The sequence below is a fragment of the Leucoraja erinacea genome, chromosome 35, assembly GCF_028641065.1.
Source record: "Leucoraja erinacea ecotype New England chromosome 35, Leri_hhj_1, whole genome shotgun sequence".
In the NCBI taxonomy this organism is placed as follows: Eukaryota; Metazoa; Chordata; class Chondrichthyes; order Rajiformes; family Rajidae; genus Leucoraja; species Leucoraja erinaceus.
The window spans coordinates 2,083,812-2,106,079 of NC_073411.1; the positions used below are offsets into that span (position 1 = coordinate 2,083,812).

General features: G+C 44.9%; 2 protein-coding genes across 2 annotated transcripts in view; one reads left to right on the forward strand and one right to left on the reverse strand.

The window, feature by feature from the left end:
* LOC129713161 (inositol 1,4,5-trisphosphate receptor-interacting protein-like) overlaps nucleotides 1-15,749 on the reverse strand; it is a 16,417-nt gene extending 668 nt beyond the window's left edge. The window contains exons 1-2 of the mRNA XM_055661999.1: nucleotides 15,610-15,749; nucleotides 1-1,176 (exon numbers count right to left, since the gene is read on the reverse strand). The exon at nucleotides 1-1,176 is cut by the window's left edge and continues 668 nt beyond it. Of these exons, the coding sequence (XP_055517974.1) occupies nucleotides 1-1,175 (1,175 nt within the window). The 5' untranslated portion in view covers nucleotide 1,176; nucleotides 15,610-15,749. The remainder of the gene's footprint in view (nucleotides 1,177-15,609) is intronic.
* LOC129713166 (gamma-glutamyl hydrolase) overlaps nucleotides 15,747-22,268 on the forward strand; it is a 31,274-nt gene continuing 24,752 nt past the window's right edge. The window contains exon 1 of the mRNA XM_055662005.1: nucleotides 15,747-16,060. Within this exon, the coding sequence (XP_055517980.1) occupies nucleotides 15,973-16,060 (88 nt within the window). The 5' untranslated portion in view covers nucleotides 15,747-15,972. The remainder of the gene's footprint in view (nucleotides 16,061-22,268) is intronic.

Below are 22,268 nucleotides of genomic sequence, written 5' to 3' on the forward strand. Positions count from 1 at the left end.
TTGGCCATGATTTGCAGAAACCTGTGCTCACAGACTGCACAGGTAATGTTCCAGTAAGTAGTGGATGCTGTACTATTCATGGAGCAATCGGAAAAACTGGGTACAAGATGGACATCTGAATTCTTCAGCCTCACAGCAGGAAAGACTTTTATGCAAATGGTTCGTCCAGACTGATAATGGACTTTTAACCCACAGCAACCTGTAATATTGCAAAAGGTAAGTTCAAAATCGTACTTATGGCGAATTTTGTTCCAAGATTTGGCTAATAAATCCCTGAACCATTTTACTACCTTCTTATAATCCAAATACCAATCGGAACACATGATAGAAGCAAGGCAATTGGCACGAACATCAGGTTCAAATCTCTTGCTGTGAATAAGGCACAGAATATCCCCTTCAAGTTCTGTGGTTTTACATTGGCAGCCCAAGTCAGCATTGTGTGGTGTAACCATGAGAATCCTGCCATAATTCTGTTTTTCAGGTGGGATGTCACAGGAACAAATCTCTGGTTTAAAACAATATCCATCCTGGAGAAAAATTGGAACCAAAATATCATATATAGCTGGTGTCTTACAGCCCCATTTTTCAAACTGACTCCCAATACCCACACAGTCTTCAAGGATCAGCTCAGAGTTCCACTGACAGAGATTCCTACTGGCCTCCAAAAGATTGTCCACAAAGCTTTCTACAAATTCACAGGTCTGATTTGGCTCTTGGCTCGCATTCTGGATGCAAATGTTGTAGAACTGATCCAACACACTTTGATCAGGAATATTCAAAATGTTGCCGTAAATTCTTCGAGGAAATTCATTTTCCTTTTCTTCTTCCTCTTCTTCCTCACTATTATAGTCCTGGGGAATATGTGGCAAAGTGTCGCCTATCCAGAATCCCAATAACTGAATTGTGACCAGCAGGAGAATAATATAAGTGTTCCAATTCCATGTTACTGAATCTTCCTTTTTAGCAAATGTATTCCTTATATTACCATCACGGTTACTTTTTTCCTCCATTTCTCTCTGGAGCCGTTCTATCTCCAGTTTGTACCGGTACTCGTGCTCCTTGATCCTGTCCTGGACCTCCTCACTCTCCACTTCATCACTGAGGAGACGAGGGTGGTACAAGCTCCCCGTGATCATCAGAACACACATGTTGAAAAGCTTTAAAGAAGTTGGCATCCTATAAAGAACAAGCAGATAACAGATATTCAGGTGTGTGGATAATTCAAGTGGAAGCTACATTAGTACATCTGTAGAAGGATCTGCTATTTTGGGACCATGGAAGATTTCATGAAACATTTATGAACCATTTCATCTTCCATCATTATTTCATAATATATGTGCAGGTAATTTCCTGATCTACAATTGTCGTCAGATATGTTTCACTGGAGATGGCAGGTGGATAGCAATTAATGAGGTCAGGACACAATAGACAATAGACAATAGACAATAGATACAGAGTAGGCCATTCGCCCTTTGAGCTAGCACCACCATTCAATGTGATCATGGCTGATCATCCCCAATCAGTACCCCGTTCCTGCCTTCTCCCCATATCCCCTGACTCCGCTATTTTTAAGAGCCCTATCTAGCTCTCCCTTGAAAGCATCCAGAGAACCCGCCTCCACTGCCCTCCGAGGCAGTGAATTCCACAGACTCGCCACTCTCTGTGAGAAAATGTGTTTCCTTATTAAACTGTGGCCCCTGGTTCTGGACTGCCCCAACATCAGGAACATGTTTCCTGCCTCTAGCGTGTCCAAGCCCTTAACAATCTTATATGTTTCAATGAGATGCCCTCTCATCCTTCTAAACGCCAGAGTGTACAAGCCCAGCTGCTTCATTCTCTCAGCATATGACAGTCCCGCCATCCCGGGAATTAACCTTGTAAACCTACGCTGCAATCCCTCAATAGCAAGAATGTCCTTCCTCAAATTAGGACACAGACAATAGTTTTAAGAACATAAACTACCAGTGCTGAGACTCATTAGAAATACAGTTAGAATTCATGGGAACATTGCCTTTCATTAAACATTAAAGATTAGAAATTGTAAATGGCAAAACAAGTTCCTGGCATTATGATTAGATAATGCTGAAATCTGACTTTAAAAGTCTATATTTACATCTGCAAGAAAAAACTAAGGACACGAAGGCCAATGGGCAAGCATTGGTAGTTTGCCAATGATTAGTCAAGAATAAATATACAGCAGCCATAAAACAAAATAAATTTAGTCCCTAAGACTTTGAATGTTGCATTTTTCTACATATTTCACTCACCCAAGAGCCATGTGAATTCAAGGTGAAAGGACATAAAAAAAAGAGGAATTGAAGATGAAATGTGGAATATTCCTCTCTGATCCTACCATAGGTTATCAAAACAAGTTAGTAATGCCCCTGTCCCACTTAGGAAACCTGAACGGAAACCTCTAGAGACTTTGCGCCCCACCCACTAGGTTTCCGTGCTGTTTCTGGAGGTTCCCGGAGGTTTTTGTCATTCTCCCTACCCGCTTCCACTACCTGCAACCTCCGGCAACCACCTGCAACCTCCGGGAACCGCACGGAGGTAATGTACGTTACAATAATATAAGTCAAAAATAACATAATACATTTCCTGTACCACTTCATATTTTTTAAACTTTAAAAAGAAGAAAAGTTAAGAAAGTGAGTTAGGATAGTGGATGCGTGAAAGAGTGATCAAAAAAAGACCCTTAGACACAAAAAGTTCAAAAAAAAGTTAAGAAGTAAGGCATAGAAAAAGAAAAAGAGAAAAATAAAACAGAAGATATATTAAAAGTAAAAAAAAGAGATAAAAGGGATATACCAACTTCGTATTTTTCCTCCCCCCTCACCAGGTCCTGAAACCATTTATTTTCAGAATTCTGTTGCACCTTATACTTGTAGTAAGTCGATAAATGGAGACCACATCTTTTGGAAATGGTCTGGTTTGCCTGCTAGAAGGAATCTCATATCTTCCAGGTGTACCATCATGATTTTTCGTCTTCACTTTTCTTTTTGGCTTTTCAATATAACACTGCCTTCCTTATTTTAAATAACTTACTAATTGTATTCAATAACAGCTTCATTGCCACCCTGACATTATTAAAATATATTGTAAGCAAGATCTCGTGGTTTAGTTCTCCGCAAATGTGAGTAACATATAGGTTGCACACTGATTTTCCGGCAACCCCCTATTGCCCCTATAATCCGGACAACATTATGAGAGCTCAGTTGAAATTTCCTGAGCAGCCACAGACGACATTACAGTGGCGAGCACTTTCGCTTCCAACCCCACTCCCAACTCGCAATGTGCATCAATGAGCCCTTCTTCGCCCACCGAAAGGAGCAATTCAGTGGGTCAGGGTCTCTGGAGAACATGGATAGGTGCACTTCCTCAGACCGATTCAGTCAGCTAGGTCACTCCAGCATTTTGTGTCGTTTCACTTTAAATCTCGGGGCCGGTGCCGCTGGTCTGCACCAGCGTTCCCCACTTCACCGGCTCACACGCCTGTTGTTGCGACTCACACTGCAGCCCCCGACAAGACGCACTTTTTTCAGCGTGGCCCCACCGACAGGATGCACTCGATCACACTGTGTGGCTCCCTCCCCTCTCACCTGCCGTCGCTCCCAAGGTGGAGTATGTCGGCGACCCTGGGGATGGAGGAGGTCCGGTGGGGGGGCAGTGGGTGAAGTAGGGATCCTTGCGAGTCGGGAGCGTGGGCAGACGCCGGAGGGCTAAACAGCCGGGGAGATGGTGCAAGCCGGGAATGGGTCGGCAGCTCATCCATTCACATTGAGTTTACATTATATATTTATGTTATTGAAGTTTCTGCCACTCCATTTAGAGACACGGGGGGGGGGGGGGGTGGGGTGGACATTAGCGGGCCAGGGGTGTATAGTTGTTCCATTATAACGTGACCTCTTTGGTCCAGAAAAAACAAATAATGCAAAAAGGCTCGGGAACCACCAGAAAATCGCGGTTCAACCTGTACTACGTAGCAATGTTACAAAATTTTGAGATTTAAAAAATCAAGTCTGCAATTTATCCCATCAGATAAAGCATAACAATAAGTTTAATTTGACACCAAATTCACTTTCATATCTCAAGTATTAAAAAAGTTATGGCCATTTTCATACTCGGAAATTAGCATCTTGTTCCCTATTGATTTTCAATGGACATTACAAAAAAGCTGTGATCTTGGACAGTCAAAAGCACATTTCTTAAGGAAAGATTAACATTTTTAAATAGCCTAAGTGTCCAAAGATTATTCACAAATAATTCACAATATAACATGATTTTTATATCTAATTTACATTAATTTATAGGCCAAATGGAAGGAATTTAGTGTTCAATTGCTGTAAATAAATGCCCATTTAAATCGGCTTTCTAGTGGGTTCATGTGAACGCGCTGGTTTAGAACGTTGACGTCGCGCTGGATTTGTGCCCTCAAATGCCGAGAAAAATACTGCGGGATATAAAAAGCCCAAAATGAACTACTCGCTATAGATAACTTTAATTACAGGGTTATATATATGCCCCATTTAATGAAAAAATAAGGTACATACCTTTAATTGTTTGCTTTATAAAACCCTGGGGCTGCGAGAGGTTGCGGAGTGAGATAGTCATTTTAAAATTATTATAACTATTATTCGAGGCCTATAAAACTAATAATACCTTTTGCGACCGGGTCTTGCAGCGATTTTTCGTTAATGATTTACTAGGCTGAACATCTGCGATTAGAACAGCCTAGTAAAAATCGCGTTTTAAACCCGCCCCCTCCAAACAGCACCAAAATCGCGCACATGGCTGTGGGCAGATTCCCAATGACGATTCAGGTAGGTTTTGTAACATACCTATACTACGGCACCCATAGCTTCTTTGATCTGCAGTATCCTTCTTCTCATTTGGATGTGAAGCTATTTTTCCAGTTCCCTTTTTCAACCTGACCATACTCTAATTTCCACGTTCTTGTCCATCTATAAAAATGTTCCAAAAATAATTGAACCTTAACTCTAGGGACAATCTTCATGTTTGATCCAGCGGATTTAATATTACATCCAAAGTCCCATCTTTTATATCCTTGTGGTGCTGTTATCAGCCACTTTTGCCTACTTCATCATTCTTTTTATCAATTACGCTCAGAATAGTTGAACAGCCCTTGTTCCAAACATATATTGTCACCATCCCCCAACTCTTCCTCTGCTACTTCTATGACTATATCAGGGCTGCGTCCTGCATCTATGCCAAAATTGATTTAATTAGCTTTACTGCTAACTTCCAAAATTCAATACAAATGGCCCTCACATTCACTTGACCTATCTCTGTCACCTCTCTTCTCTTTCTTGATCTGTCTCCATCGCAAGGGACAGACTATTAACTGACGTATTTTACAAACGACAGATAGCACAATGGGCTAAGAGTTCGGCTGGCGACCGGAAGGTAGCCGGTTCAAATCCTGCTTGGAGTGCATACTGTCGTTGTGTCCTTGGGCAAGACACTTCACCCACCTTTGCCTGTAATGGAATGTTACGGCGGCAGGCGCGGGCACACCGCAACGCCCTGTGTCTCCCTTCAAGGGAGATGCTAAAAATGCATTTCGTTGTCTCTGTACTGTACACTGACAATGACCATTTCAATCATTTTTTTTTCATTTCCCACAGTTATCTGGATTACTTCAATGTTTCATATTCATTTTTAGCTCATGTCTTGCAACCCAATGGTATGAACAATGAATTCTCCAATTTTAGGAAATGGCATAACCCTCCCCCTCTCACTTCTTCCCCCATTCTTACCCCCTCCTCCACCTCATCCCTGTGCCCCACCTGGACGCACCTATTTCTCCCCCTCCCCTTCCACCTCTAGCTTCACAATTCACAACCCTTCAATCCGCTTATCTTATTCCTGTCCTTTCATCTCCGGCCTTTATCAGCCATTTGCCAATCAAAAAACCCTCCCCTCAACTGTGTTGGCCTATTCCCTCGAAGCGTTATCCAGCCCTTCCTCTCTTCCAGCTTTCCTCCCCAATAAACAGTCTGCAGTGGGATTCTGAGCCGAAACATCAGCAATCCATGTTCACCAGAGATGCTGCTTGATTTGCTGTTACTCCAGTACTTTGTGTCTTGTATAAGGGAGCATCTGCAGTTCCTTGTTTCTACTATCCCATTACAGACCCATTTAGTTCCGTCCTCTTCTCCCACCCCATCACCTCACCTGCACCTTAGAACTGGTTCCCTAACTTTTCCAGACATCATATATTTCTTTATTTATACATGCAACAAAAATTGCTTGGTGTTGCTAGCATTTTTACAATTTCAGATTTTCAGCAAATGTTATTTTCAATTTGTCAGACGATACTTGCTTAAAAGGTATATTAACAAACAGATGTGTTTAAAACACTTTAAAAGAACAATCACGGACAAGGGAGGCATTAAATCTTACCCTTGACAATAAATACCAAGTAAGTTGTCAAGGAAGTCACAAGAGGGAGGTTCCTCTGGAAATGTAAAAGCTTTAAAGGAGAAGAATTTGTCTCCAATTCTACTCCTTGAAGGTGGAATGTTCTTTGTTGATCACATTTAGTTGATAGAACTAAAGAAAATAATGCAGCATCTTTCAAGGTAATACATCGGTAAAGATCTGCCCGCTGTGTTACCCTGTCAACAACATTTTAGCCACATACTTTCAATTGTAGTACCATGCACACAGGTACAGGAATAAACACATCACTATCAAGTAATGGGTGAATGAAAAACACTTTCTTGTGTTCAATGCTATGAGAATGCAGGGTAACTTGGACAGGTTCGGGGAGTGGGCAGATGCATGGCAGATGTAGTTTAATGCGGATAAATGTGAGGTTATCCACTTTGGTAGCAAAAACAGGAAGGCAGATCACTATCTAAATGGCATCAAGTTGGGAAAAGGAGAAGTACAACGCGATCTGGGGATCCTTGTACATCAGTCTATGAAAGTAAGCATGCAGGTACAGCAGGCAGTGAAGAAAGCGAATGGCATGTTGGCCTTTATAACAAGAGGAATCGAATATAGGAGCAAAGAGGTCCTTCTGCAATTGTACAGAGCCCTAGTGAGACCACACCTGGAGTATTGTGTGCAGTTTTGGTCCCCTAATTTGAGGAAGTACATTCTTGCTATTGAGGGAGTGCAGCATAGGTTTACAAGGTTAATTCCCGGGATGGCGGGACTGTCATATGCTGAGAGAATGGAGCAGCTGGGCTAGCACACTCTGGAGTTTAGAAGGATGAGAGGGATCTCATTGAATCATATGTTTGTTAAGGGCTTGGACACACTAGAGGCAGGAAACATGTTCCCGATGTTGAGGGAGTCGAGAACCAGGGGGCCACAGTTTAAGAATAAGGAGTAAGCCATTTAGAATGGAGACAGAGACGTTTTCTCACAGAGAGTGGTGAGTCTGTGGAATTCTCTGCCTCAGAGGGCGGTGGAGGCAGGTTCACTGGATGCTTTCAAGAGAGAGCTAAATAGGGCTCTTAAAGATAGTGGAATCAGGGGATATGGGGAAAAGGCAGGGACGGGGTACTGATTGGGGATGATCAGCCATGATCACATTGAATGGTGGTGCTGGCTCAAAGGGCCAAATGGCCTACTCCTGCACCCTATTGTCTATTGTCTAAAAACAGAAAATACTGGACTGAACCAGTCAGGCAACATCTGTGGAAATAAAAAGAGTTATGTTTCAGGTCAGAGTTCCTTCCTCTATTTTTTTTTAAATCTCACCATTCAACAACAAATTATTGACTTCAGAAAGAGCAAGTCAGGAGAGCACAAAAAAATGAAAATTTGAAAATCTCTCTCCCCTTTTTTGATCTCTCTGTTTAAATCACAGGAGAAAGATTACCGACTGATGTTTAGTTTAGTTTAGGAAACAAGCCACGCCGAGCAACGATCCCCGCACATTAGCACTATCCTACACACACGAGGGACAATTTACACATACACCAAGCCATTAACCTGCACACCTGTACGTCTTTGAGGTGTGGGAAGAAACCGAAGATTTTGGGGAAAATCCACATGAGAACGTACAAACTCTTTACAGACAGTGCCCGTAGTTGGGATCGAACCAGGATCTCAGGTTCTACAAGCACTGTAACCGCTGCGCCACTATGGCCGCCGTCGGACGTCTCCTACAAACATACGGACTCCCATGGTTATCTGGGACTACAGTTCTTCTCACCTTGCTTCCCCTACTACTATCCCCTACTCACAATCCCTCCGTCTCCACTGTATCTGCTTCCAATATGAGCTTTTCCATCCTAGGACACCCAAGAGGACCTAGTTCATTAGGGAACGTGGGTTCCCCCCTTCTGTCATAGATGGCTCCCTCACATAAATCTCCTGCGTGTCCTGTAGTCCTGCTCTCTCTTCCCCTCCCCCCAGAGGCGACAAGGACAGAGTGCCCCTGGTCCTCACCTTTCACCCTACCAGCTTCTGCATCAAACACTCCATCTCCATTCCTTTCCACCTTCCACAAAGCTTTTGCAACCCCTTGCGTTTGCTCATCCCTTCCAGCCCAAACCACACCCTCCCCAGGCACTTTCCCCTGCAACCGCAGGAGATCCAACGCCTACCCTTATACCTCCTCCTCACCTCCATCCAGGGACCCCAACAATCCATCTAGATGAGACAGAGGTTCACATGTACCTCCTCTAACCACATCCACTGCATCTGGTGTTCTCGAGGTGGACTCCTGCACACCCACGAGACCATCGAGCAGACACTTGTGAGAGCCTCATCTATAATGGACGTGGGGAACCCCCGTTCCCTAAAGAATGAGGACATCTCCGATGACCTGGTATGGAACACCTCATCCTGGGCGCAGATGCGGCATAGACGGAGGAAATGGGAGTCGGGATTAGAGTATTTACAGGAGGCAAGGCTGGAAGAAGTGTAGTCTAGATAGTTATGGGAGTCAGTGGGTTTGTAATAGATGTCAGTCGATAGTCTGTCTCCTGTGATGGAGACAGTGAGATCTAAAAAAGCTAAGGAGATGTCGGAGATGGACCGCGTGAATTTGAGTGCAGGATGGAAATAAGTCTTGAAGTTGATGAAGCCAGTGAGTTCTGCATGGGTGCAGGAGGTTGCACCGATGCAGTCATTAATGAGGCGGAGGTAGAGTTTGTGCAAGTGTACGTCTGGAACAGGGATTGTTCGACGTACCCTACAAAGAGGCAGGCAAAGCTGGGGCCCATGCGAGTGCCCATAGCTATGTCTTGCATCTGCAGGAAGTGGGAATAGTCGAAGGACAAGTTGTTAACGGTAAGGACCAGCTCTGCCAGATGGAGGAGAGTGTTAGTAGACGGAGTTTGGCTGGTTCTGCGATTGTGGAAGAAATGGACGGCCTTAAGACCTTCCTGGTGGGGGATTGAGGTGTGGAGTGACTGAACATCCAACGTAAAGATGAGGTAGTAGAAACATAGAAATTATGTGCAGGAGTAGGCCATTCGGCCCTTCGACTCAGCGGGTGCAGCAGCATCTATGGAGCGAAGGAAATAGGCAACGTTTCGGGCCGAAACCCTTCTTAATTGGATAAATAATTGGCTTGATGGTAAAATTGAAAGGGTGAAGGTGGAAGGTTGTTTGTCAGCATAGAGGCCCCTGGAATGCTGCAGGGGTCAGTGCTAAGTCCATTGTTGTTTGTCGTCTATATCAACAATTTGGATGAGAATATACATGACATAAGTTTGCAAACGACTTTAAAATACATGGTATCGTAGACATAGAAGAAGGCGATCAAGTATTGCAGTGGGATCAGCTGGGAAGTGGAAACGAAATGGCAAATAAATTTGTGTTTAGATAAGTGTGAGGTGTCGTGTTTGGGAAGTCACAGTGAACAGAATGATGCTGGTGGTGTTGTAGAACAGAGGAACACAGTTGCTGCCTGATCCGCTGAGTTACTCCAGTATTTTGTGTCCATCCTTGGTATAAACCAGCATCTGCAGTTCTTTCCAACATATAATTACTCCAAGTACATGATTCCTTGTAAGTGATGACTAAGGTGGGTAGGGTGGTGAAGAAGATAAATACTCAGTCTCCTTCCTACTTTTCATTAGTACGGGCATTGAGTATAAAAGTTGAGACGTGATGGTGCACTTGTAGTTGTACAACACAAGGCCATGTTTGGAATATTGTGTTTAGTTTTGGTCACCCAACTATAGGAAAGATGCTTTTGGATTGAAAAGAACGGATAAAAGATTGATGAGGTTCCAACGACTTGATGGACTGAGTAATAGGCAGACTTGGATTAGACATAGAAACATAGAAATTAGGTGCAGGAGTAGGCCATTCGGCCCTTCGAGCCTGCACCGCCATTCAATATGATCATGGCTGATCATCCAACTCAGTATCCCGTACCTGCCTTCTCTCCATACCCCCTGATCCCCTTAGCCACAAGGGCCACATCTAACTCCCTCTTAAATATAGCCAATGAACTGGCCTCAACTTCCCTCTGTGGCAGAGAGTTCCAGAGATTCACCACTCTCTGTGTGAAAAAAGTTCTTCTCATCTCGGTTTTAAAGGATTTCCCCCTTATCCTTACGCTGTGACTCCTTGTCCTGGACTTCCCCAACATCGGGAGCAATCTTCCTGCATCTAGCATGTCCAACCCCTTAAGAATTTTGTAAGTTTCTATAAGATCCCCTCTCAATCTCCTAAAATTCTAGAGAGTATAAACCAAGTCTATCCAGTCTTTCTTCATAAGACAGTCCTGACATCCCAGGAATCAGTCTGGTGAACCTTCTCTGCACTCCCTCTATGGCAATAATGTCCTTCCTCAGATTTGGAGACCAAAACTGTACGCCAATACTCCAGGTGTGGTCTCACCAAGACCCTGTACAACTGCAGTAGAACCTCCCTGCTCCTATACTCAAATCCTTTTGCAATGAAAGGTAGTGGGGGCCTGGAAAACGGAAGTCATTGAAGAGACGACGGGTGTGTGAGGTGTCTTGGACATAGGTAGGGAGAGATTGGACCGGGGGGGGGGGAAATAGGATGGAGTCGAGGTATGTGGAATTTAGTTCAGTGGGACATGGACAAGCAGAAACAATGGGTCTGCCAGGACAGTTCTGTTTGTGGATTTTGGGGAGAAGATAAAATCGGGCCGTGCTGGGCTGGGGAACAATAGGGAAGGTTTGGAGTTCAGACGGCCGGAAGTAATGAAGTCAGAAATGGTGTGTGAAGTGCTCGTCTGTGGGATCATGTTCGAAGGATAAGTAGGAGGAGGTGTCTGTGAGTTGTTGTCTGGCCTCAGCCCAGTAGAGGGCAGTGTGCCAGATCACCACGGCACCTCCCATAAAAGTGGGTTTGATTATCATGTCGGTGTCGCTGTAGAGTAAACGAGGGCTGTACGTTCGGGGAGGGGGGGCGGGGGGGGTTAGAGTAGGTAAGGGGAGTGGAAAAGTTGAGGCGGTTGGTGTCCCACCAACAGTTGAAAATAAAAACGTCTAAAGGGGATAGAGGGCCATCCGGGGGAGTCCAAGAGAAGGGGGACCAGTGAAGACAGGAGATGGGGTCATCACTGGGTGGTGAGGACTCCTTCCCATAGAACAAGATGCGGAGGCGGAGGCGATGGAAGAGAAGCTCCACATCGTGGCGGACCCAGAACTCGTTGAGGTGGGGACGGAGGGGAACAAAGGTGAGTCCCTGCTGAGGACAGACCGTTCCGTATCAGAAAGGGGGAGGTCAGGGGGGATGGTGAAGACACAATAAGGGTGGCGGTTGGGGTCGGAGGAGGGCAGGTGAGTACATGGAGGCTGAGGCGATGTCTGGTGGGTGTTCAGAGAGGAGGGGGGGGGGCTTGAATTCTATAATTTAGAACTCTATATTTCCATTATATATAATTCTATTATATAATATAGATATATAGAGATATAGATATGCCATTTATTGTCACTATACATGTACAATGAGATTAAAAGCAGCTCGTACTCAGTGCATACATATAATTTAGTACAAAAAACAAGAAACAGAAAACAAAAACAAAGGGGGAGGGGGGGATAGGTGCACAATTCTGCGGCGCTATATACATATCTATTAAGGCAAAATGGTGAAGGAGATGTTTAAAGATTATATTAAATATTAAAAATGTTTTTTAAAAAATGTTAAAAATTACAGTTACATATTGAATTCTATAATGTCCTTAACTATACAAACATCCCCTTCCCCCTCCCTCCAAAAGGTCACAGTTTAGGAATAAGTTGGAGGCCATTTAGGACTGAGATGACAAAAAACTTTTTCAGCCAGAGAGTTGTGAATCTGTGGAATTCTCTGCCACAGAAGGCAGTGGAGGCCAATTCACAGGATGTTTTCAAGAGAGAGTAAGATATCGCTCTTAGGGCTAAAGGAATCAAGGGATATGGGGGGGAAAAGTAGGAACGGGCTACTGATTTTAGATGATCAGCTATGATCATATTGAATGGTGGTGCTGGCTTGAAGGGGCTGAATGGCCTACTCCTGCACCTATTTTTCTCTGTTTCTAAGTCCATTAACCTGTTCGACAATTCACAATGTACCCCTCTTGAGATCATACCGCCCCCCAGACAACAATCGGGCTATCAGAACCACCCTGCCTGATGTCATCTGTTGCCAGCCCTGAAATATTCTGGTCTATTCTTTCTTCACGTCCCTCCCCCCCCCACAATCAGTGTTTAAACGGACCCCAACCCAAAACGTCAACTATCCACTTTCTCCAGAGACGCTTCCTTTATCATTGTTACTTCTTTGCCTATTTTTCATTCATGCGTTCTTTATCTATCTATATCACCATCTATATCTCTTGATCGCCTTTCCACTGGCTCACAGTCTGAAGAAGGGTCTTGACCCAAAACGTCACCTATTCATTTTCTGCAGAGATGATGTCTGACCCGCTGAGTTACTCCAGGATTTAGTGTCGACCTTTGGATATTTTCATTGTTGGGTTGGCCCTGGAGAGACTTGGCAGCTTCATATTCCTGAGCAAGAACATCTCGGCTGACTTGTCCAGGGCCCAGTTTATTGATGTTTTCATGAAAAAGGCATGCGATTGCTTCTATTTTCTTCGAAATGAAAGGGATTCAACTTGTCACAGAATATTTTAACACATTTCTACAGATGTACTATAGAGAGTATCCTGACTGGTCTAATGTAATAGAATGCTAGTGGCTTCAGAGAGTGAAGGACTCAGCCTGGTCCATCACAGGCGCTGCCCATCGCACTATCAAAAGTATCAAAATGATGCATTAACTCAAGAGGGTGCTTCTATCAAGGACACCCACCCTCTGGACCATCCCCTCTTCTCACTCCTACTATTGGACTATTGCTACAAACAGGTAGTAAAGAAAGCATACAACATGCTCACATTTATTTCGAGAGGGCTTGTTTACAAAAAACAGGGATGTAATGCGGGGGCTCTATAAGGCTGCATTTGGAATATTGTGAGCAATTTTGGGCACCATATCTGAGGAAGGATGTGCTGGCTCTGGAGAGGGTCCAGAGGAGGTCTATAAGAATGATCCTAGGAATGAGTAGATTATCATATGATGAGCATTTAATGGCACTTGGCCTATGCTCGATGAAGTTTAGAAGAATGAGGGCGGACCTCATTTAAACATACAAAATAATGAAAGGCCAGATCAGAGTGGATGTGGAGAGGATATTTCCACCAGTGGGAGAGTCCAGGAGGTGATAGCCTCAGAATTAAAGGACATTCTTTTAGGAAGGAGATGAGGACTTTCTTTAGTCAGAGCCTGTTGAATCTGTGGAATTATTTGCCAGAGAAAGCAATGGTGGCAAAGTCAGTTGAAATATTTAAGGCAGAGACAGATAGATTCTTGATTAGTATGGGTGTCAGAGGCTATGAGGGGAGAAAGCAGGAGAATGGGGTAAGGAGGGAGAGATAGATCAGCCATGATTGAATGGGAGAGTAGACTTATTGGGCCGAATGGCCTATTTCTGCTCCTGTCACTTATCTATACTATTACTAAAACTCTCATTTTGTCCTCTCCCGGTTTGCATGGTTTTTAATTTTGCGCAAAAACGACCCCCCATAGCGCTACAATTTTTCACCACCTTACTCACCATTCTCCTCTGCGGTAAGTTATATGTTTCGGTGAAATAGTACAAAAGTTATGAAGGTTTAAAAATTGTAAAATACATCCCTTCCGCCACCCGCTGTCAATAACGGCGGCGAGGAGAAGAAAAAGCTGAAGGAGCGGAGTGTGTTGAGCAGCGTGTGCGGGCAGGGAGCAGCTTGCGGAGAGTGAGCAGCATGCGGGCTGCTTCTGCGGCAACCAGCACGATGAGCCAGAATCTGCTGAGTTGAACCGGAAGCCTCTGAGTGAAGCCGGAGTGGGACCGGGATCTACTGCGTGAGGCCGAAAGCTGAAGGTGCGGGGTGAGCAGAGTGTGAGCTGCATCTGCTGCATCCTAACCCCCCCCCCACACATCCCTCTTCCCCTCTCCCCCCCCCCCCCTCCTTCCCCCACCCCCCTCCTCACACCCCCTTTCCCTTCCCCCACACCCGATTTCCCTTCCCCCCCACACCCCCTCCCCCTCCCACCACCCCCCTCTACCCCCCTCCCCTTCCCCCACACCCCCCCCCTCCCCCATCCCCCCTCCCCCACACACACCCCCCCCTCCCCCACACACCCTCCCCTGAGTGGTGGAATATTGCGTTGGGGGAACAGGTGAGTGGTGGAACATTGCGTTGGGGAATGGGTTGCGTTGGGGAATGGGTTGCGTTGGGGGGCAGGACTCCCGTGTGATTGGGACCCAACGGGTCCCACTGAGTCTAGTGATTTTATAATGCCTGAAGTCACACACCACCAGATTCAGGAACTGTTACAGGAACAGTTACTCTCCTGCAACCACCAGGTTCTTGAGCCAACCTGCACAACTCTAACCTACCCTAACAAACCACCTCTTCCACTATGAAGTACTGTTTTTCTAATTGTGTTTTGAACTTATGTCTTTTTTAGCAGACTTTCCCCCTTGTTTTTACTATCTTTTTACGTAAAAATCCATGTATAATGTATGTATAACTTTGTTTGTGTCTGCGTCTATGTCTATACAGGTCTAGTAAAAAGATTTTTACTAGACCTGTACATCACCACAGTTTTGAAGATTGCAAACCCTCGATTTGACTTGAAAGGAGGTAAAGACACTTCACAAATTGACCACTAGTGTACACAATGCAATGGATTAAAATTGACCTACAATCCATATCAGTAAATCTTTGAGTGGAGTAAAAATAATGAAATATTTACGGCAGAGAAATTGATCCGAGCTCGGTTTGTTGTGCCTGAATATATGCAGCAAAGGTTGAGATACCTAACAATATATATATATATCATATATATACAATTTTTAAACACGCTGGAGAGATCTTAACTGAGTTTTTAAGAAGGAACTGCAGATGCTGGAAAATCGAAAGTAGACAAAAATGCTGGAGAAACTCAGCGGGTGAAACAGGCAAGAGAGTTTGAAACTTTTTGTCGAAGAGACGCTGAACGTGGGAAGGGAGGGGGATGGGCCTGGCCTTAAAGCAGCTGCTTAATGCCGCGTCCAGTTGTGCTCTGACCCCGTAGACCATCAAGCCAGGAAGGCATCGTCTCTTACCTGGTTGATTGTTCCCCAAAGCTCCACTTGTGCCTGCGTGAGTTGGGGCGTCGCTGTACAAACTTTGCTGTGTGTGTTGGAAGCGCCGCCTGCCTGGACTCACGGCCGGTGACGCGGGCCAATGCCACCCCCCTGTGACGCTACTGGCGGTGGAGGCAAAGCTCTGAGCTCTAGTATCTCAGCTTGGAGGATCTGGGACAACTAGCTGCAGGAAAGCCTGTGCCCATCATCACCCCGTCGCGGCAGCTGCCCCTGTATCATCGGCGACCCCCCACTCAGGCGGAAAGTCAACGGAATCGCCGCTGCCGAAACAAATCGCTCTCCCATTTCCCTAACAGCCAGTTGCGTAACATTGCACTAACTATGGCTCAGACGGCAGCACTATTCCTTCTCTTAGTCGGCTACAGCTCTGGGCTCCGGATGCTGCAAATGAACCAGAGACCCATCATCGGTAAGTACCAGCCACTTGGCATACCAAAGTGATAACTTAATGGCCCTGTCCCACTTAGGAAACCTGAAGGGAAACCTCTGGAGACTTTGCGCCCCACCCAAGGTTTCCGTGAGGTTCCCGGAGGTTTTTGTCAGTCTCCCTACCTGCTTCCACTATCTGCAACCACCTGCAACCTCCGGGAACCGCACGGAAACCTTGAGTGGGGCGCAAAGTCTCCAGAGGTTCCCGATCAGGTTTCCTAAGTGGGACAGGGTCATTACTCTGCCAATGTACTAGGCACAAGGGACTCTGATGCTGATTTACAACAAACTGGAGTAACTCAGCGGGTCGGGCAGCCTCTCTGGAGAACATGGATAGGTTACGTTTGGGAAAGGGACCCTTCTTCAGAGTGTAGAAGGGAGAATCTGAAAGAGAGGTGGTGGCAAAACAAACGCTGACAAATGATGGGTAGACAAAAGTGCTGGAGAAACTCAGCGGGTGCAGCAGCATCTATGGAGCGAAGGAAATAGGCAACGTTTCGGGCCGAAACCCTTGATAGAGGTGATGGGGATTAACGCTGCCAGCATACCTCCATTTTTAAGTTGTGTGATTCTATTTATTTTCTGCTCCCTTCACATTTGTGCAATGAACTACACATCTTATTCTAAGTGACAGTGCCCTGGGATCAGTAGACTCGCTAATTTGTTTTCATTTTCTTCCCAAAACACCAGGACAAACTTGAGTAATGGGCCAAACTGACAAAGTAAGAAGGACTTTGTCGGGTGTTAACAGGGCCGGATTTAGATAAAGAAAGGCCCTAAGCTATTTCACTTGTGAGGCCCCCTCCCAATCCCACCCCCCCACGACTAGAGGACCATGACTACCCGACACTTTTAGATCCTACTGTATGTTGTCATTAAACAGTTGGTTCAAAAATACACATTGGATTCATCGCGGAGCGGGCGATGGGGAAGACCCAGTGGAACAGCCACTGTGGTTACCAGGGTTGAGGGGAATAGCACTAGGATCCAGCGCAGTCAAACCCAGGGGAGTTGCAGTCTGCAGCATGGAAACTACAGGCCCGGTGCTGAGTCCAGGCTGCAGGTAAGGTGACGGCTGCGGGCTGGAGGGCAGTGGAGTGGCGAGGGTCAGCGGGCAAAGCGTAGGAGGTCCTCTCCACAACTAATATAAACCTCACCTGCATTTTAACCCCCCCCTCCCTCCCCCACACCCCCACACCACCAAAGCCTCCAGAATCGCAAGCACAGCGACACCGTTGTAACAACGCCAACAATGTCAAAAGTTTTGTACACCTTGGTGGAGCGGGCCGAGGCCCCCCTAGATCTCGAGGCCCTAAGCTTAAACTTATCTAGCTTATACGTAAACCCGGCCCTGGGTGTTAACTGGACAAGGATCGGCTTGCCTATCAGAAAGTCATAGTGGTTAAAGCAGTTAAACATACTGAGCGAACTCCTCAACTAAACAGAAACATTTTTATTACATTCTAAAAGATAATTGGGAAGTAAGTTATCCTTTGCCCCCAGGAATTGTGGAACAACAAAGATCACGGACGTAATCGTGGGTTGCAGATTTACTGAAATGTAGAAGTGAAATATTAGCATAAGAAATGGGGATGTCCAGAACTAGCAGTCACAAGGTAGGTGACTGAACTGATGGGAAATTTCTCATGCAAGGAGCGGTAAAGCTGTGGAATTGTGAACCACTGAAGGGCAATTGAGGCCAAATGATTTAGTAATAATGGTTGAAGGGATATGGGGAGAAAGCAGGCACACTATTTTGAATTTGTGTGATCAGTACACAATGGTGAGACAAGCTCGAAAAGCCAAGTGGTCTAATCCTGCTCCTAATATGTAAGAATAGTGTGAATATTGTTGCATTTGGATTTTTTTATTTACGGGACATGGGAGTCGCTGACAGGTCAGCATTTATTATCCATCTCTAATGGCCCTTCTGAAGGTGACGGTGAGCCATTCTGAACTGCTCCATTATGTCCATTATGTTATTGGGTAGGGGGGAAGTTCAGGATATGAGCACATCAACTCTGAAGAAATAGCTATATTCGGCAATGGGTTAGTTCCCCACACCTGCAGTCTCAATATCAACGTTTCGCACATAGCCATTATTGGCCTCCTTCCTCTTCCTCATAACCATATAATATAACCATATAACAATTACAGCACGGAAACAGGCCATCTCGACCCTACTAGTCCGTGCTGAACACGTATTCTCCCCTAGTCCCATATACCTGCGCTCAGACCATAACCCTCCATTCCTTTCTCATCCATATAACTATCCAATTTATTTTTAAATGATAAAAACGAACCTGCCTCCACCACCTTCACTGGAAGCTCATTCCACACAGCCACCACTCTCTGAGTAAAGAAGTTCTCCCTCATGTTACCCCTAAACTTCTGTCCCTTAATTCTCGTCATGTCCCCTTGTTTGCATCTTCCCTCCTCTCAGTGGGAAAAGCTTATCCACGTCAACTCTGTCTATCCCTCTCATCATTTTAAAGACCTCTATCAAGTCCCCCCTTAACCTTCTGCGCTCCAAAGAATAAAGCCCTAACTTGTTCAACCTTTCTCTGTAACTTAGTTGCTGAAACCCAGGCAACATTCTAGTAAATCTCCTCTGTACTCTCTCTATTTTGTTGACATCCTTCCTATAATTAGGCGACCAAAATTGTACCCCATACTCCAGAATTGGCCTCACCAATGCCTTGTACAATTTTAACATTACATCCCAACTTCTATACTCAATGCTCTGATTTATAAAGGCCAGCACACCAAAAGCTTTCTTTACCACCCTATCTACATGAGATTCCACTTTCAGGGAACTGTGCACAGTTATTCCCAGATCCCTCTGGGAATAATTATTCCCTACCATTTACCATGTACGTCCTATTTTGATTTGTCCTGCCGAGATGTAGCACCTCACACTTATCAGCATTAAACTCCATCTGCCATCTTTCAGTCCACTCCATCTGCCATCTTTCAGTCCATTCAGCCACTGTTGAATCCATCTTGCTACTCCACCATTAATACCCAGCCATTGAACCTTCTTAACCAATCATACAGAACCATACAGAGATGTCATCCACAGAGATAGGGTCAGTTTTCACAGAGAACCCTAACTGTGCTATGTTGCTTGTACACTTTACAGTTAATATAATGTTAACCCTAACCTAACCCTGAACAGCTAAAAGTTTCAGATGTTTTACTTCCTGTGACCAAAATGCAGAAAAGATCGAAGCTGCCGTCTTTCACTTTTTTAATTTCTTAGTTTGTTAAAAACATTTCAATTTATCTAATTAAAAAAATTGAAATGATGAAATATTAAATTGTGAAATGGATTTTCCAGAATACGGTCAATCAAAGGAAGCCTTAAAAAAAACTAAAAGCCTTAAATACTAACCCTAACTAACATCATACTAATAGATGTGACTAAGTTAATAAAGTTTGCTGATGACACAAATCTGTGGGCGTGAGAAACTGGAAAGAGGATGACAAAGTCAAATGACTGTCAGAAAATATTTTACATCATCTCTGTCTTAGTCTTACCTACTATCTAAATGGCACCAAGTTGGGAAAAGGGGAAGTACAACAGGATCTGGGGGTCCTTGTTCACCAGTCTATGAAAGTAAGCATGCAGGTACAGCAGGCAGTGAAGAAAGCGAATGGCATGATGTTGGCCTTTATAACAAGAGGAATCGAATATAGGAGCAAAGAGGTTCTTCTGCAGTTGTACAGAGCCCTAGTGAGACCACACCTGGAGTATTGTGTGCAGTTTTGGTCCCCTAATTTGAGGAAGGACATTCTTGCTATTGAGGGAGTGCAGCGTAGGTTTACAAGGTTGATTCCCGGGATGGCGGGGCTGTCATATGCTGAGAGAATGGAGCAGCTGGGCTTGTACACTCTGGAGTTTAGAAGGATGAGATGGAATCTCATTGAAACATACAAGATTGTTAAGGGCTTGGACACGCTAGAGGCAGGAAACTTGTTCCCGACGTTGGGGGAGTCCAGAACCAGGGGCCACAGTTTAAAAATAAGGAGTAAGCCATTTAGAACGGAGACGAGGAAACACTTATTCTCACAGAGAGTGGCGAATCGGTGGAATTCTCTGCCTCAGTGGAGGCAGGTTGTCTGGATGTTTTCAAGAGAGAGCTAGATAGGGCTCTTAAAAATAGCGGAGTCAGAGGATATGGGGAGAAGGCAGGAACGGGGTACTGATTGGGGATGATCAGCCATGATCACATTGAATGGTGGTGCTGGCTCGAAGGGCAGAATGGCCTACTCCTGCACCTATTGTCTATTGTCTATTGCCTCAACTACCTCTTCTGGCAGCTTATTCTATAAACACACACCCTCTGTTTAAAAAGGCCCCTTAGTTTCCTTTTCATCCCCCTCTCACCTGAGAACCAGATCAAGATCTCTGGAACTTGATCAGCCTACCCTGTAAAAACGACTGTATCTATCTATACCACACTCTATCACTCTATCTATACCACACGATTTTATACTCCTCTATAATATCACCCCTCGTCTTCATGCACTCCATGGAATAAAGTCCTAGCCTGCACAACATTTCCCTATAGCTCAGGTGCTCAAGTCCTGGCAACATCCTCAAAATCTTCTCTGCACTCTTTCCATCTTAATGGCATCTTTCCTATAGCAGGGTGACCAAAACCATACACCAGATGTAGCCTCAAAAGTGCCTTTTTACAACTGTAATATAACATCCCAACTTCTATACTCATTCCCTGACTGGCGGTGGCCAGCATAGCTAAAGTCTTGGTCACTACCCTATCTGCCCCGACACCATTTTTAAGGAACTACGTTATATGTCCATAGGCTCTTAGATGTCTCTGCTCTACAACACACCTCAGGACACTACTATTCATTGTGAAGGCCCTGCCCTGGTTTATATAGACAATAGGTGCAGGAGTAGGCTATTTGGCCCTTCGAGCCAGCACCGCCATTCAATCTGATCATGGCTGATCATCTCCAATCAGTACCCCATTCCTGCCTTGTCCCCATATCCTCTGACTCTGCTATTTTTAAGAGCCCTATCTAGCTCTCTCTTGAAAGCATCAAGAGAACCTGCCTCCACCGCCCTCTGAGGCAGAGAATTCCACAAACTCACCACTCTCTGTAAGAAAAAGTGTTTCGTCGTCTCCGTTCTAAATGGCTTACTTCTTATTCTTAAACTGTGGCCCATGGTTCTGGACTCCCCCAACATCGGGAACATGTTTCCTGCCTCTAGCGTGTCCAAGCCCTTAACAATCTTATATGTTTCAATGAGAACCCCTCTCATCCTTCTAAACTCCAGAGTGTACAAGCCCAGCTGCTCCATTCCCTCAACATATGACAGTCCCGCCATCCCGGGAATTAACCTTGTAAACCTACGCTGCACTCCCTCAATAGCACCACTTTCCCAAAATGCAACACCTCAAACATCTCTGAATTAAACTTCATTTCCATTTCCTTGCCCACTTGTCCATCTGCTCAAGATGTCATCCACAAACCTACTAATCATGCCTTGTACATTCTCAGCCAAATCTATTATTTAAACCACAAACAGCAATAGGTCCAACAGGGATCCCTGAAGCCCATCACTAGTCACTGGCTTCCAGTCTGAGAAACAACCTTCCACCATCACCCTGCCTTCTGCCATGAAGCCAACTTTATATCCAGTTAGCTACTTCTCAACTGATCCTCTGCGATCTAACCTTTCAGAACAGCCTGCCTTGTGGAACTTTGCCAAAGGCCTTGCTAAACTCCATAAAAACTATGCCTTCATCAATTTTTTGGTTCCTTTTTCAAAAAAGTTATCAAATTTGTGGGACGGGATCTCCCAGGCACAAACCCATGCTGACTATCCCAGAATCAATCCCTGACTTACCAAATGCATGTACATCTTATCTATTATGGGCCTTCCAGTGGGAAGAAATGTCTGCTTGTTATGTTAATGCTGCCGACTGGCACATTCCAGGCAGCAGGAGTGGGTGGTAGGATGCATCTGGAGCTCATGTGCAACCACTGCGAAGGATCCGTGGGGAAGAATTACAGTCAAAGATCTTACTGTGACTGGACACAAAAGGGCTGGGTTTTGAAAAACACACTCCTTTCTCAAAAATGTCAATTGACCATTCTAAATATCAAACCCATCCTGCAAGCTTTACTACTTCCCCCTGTAGTATATAGAAAAG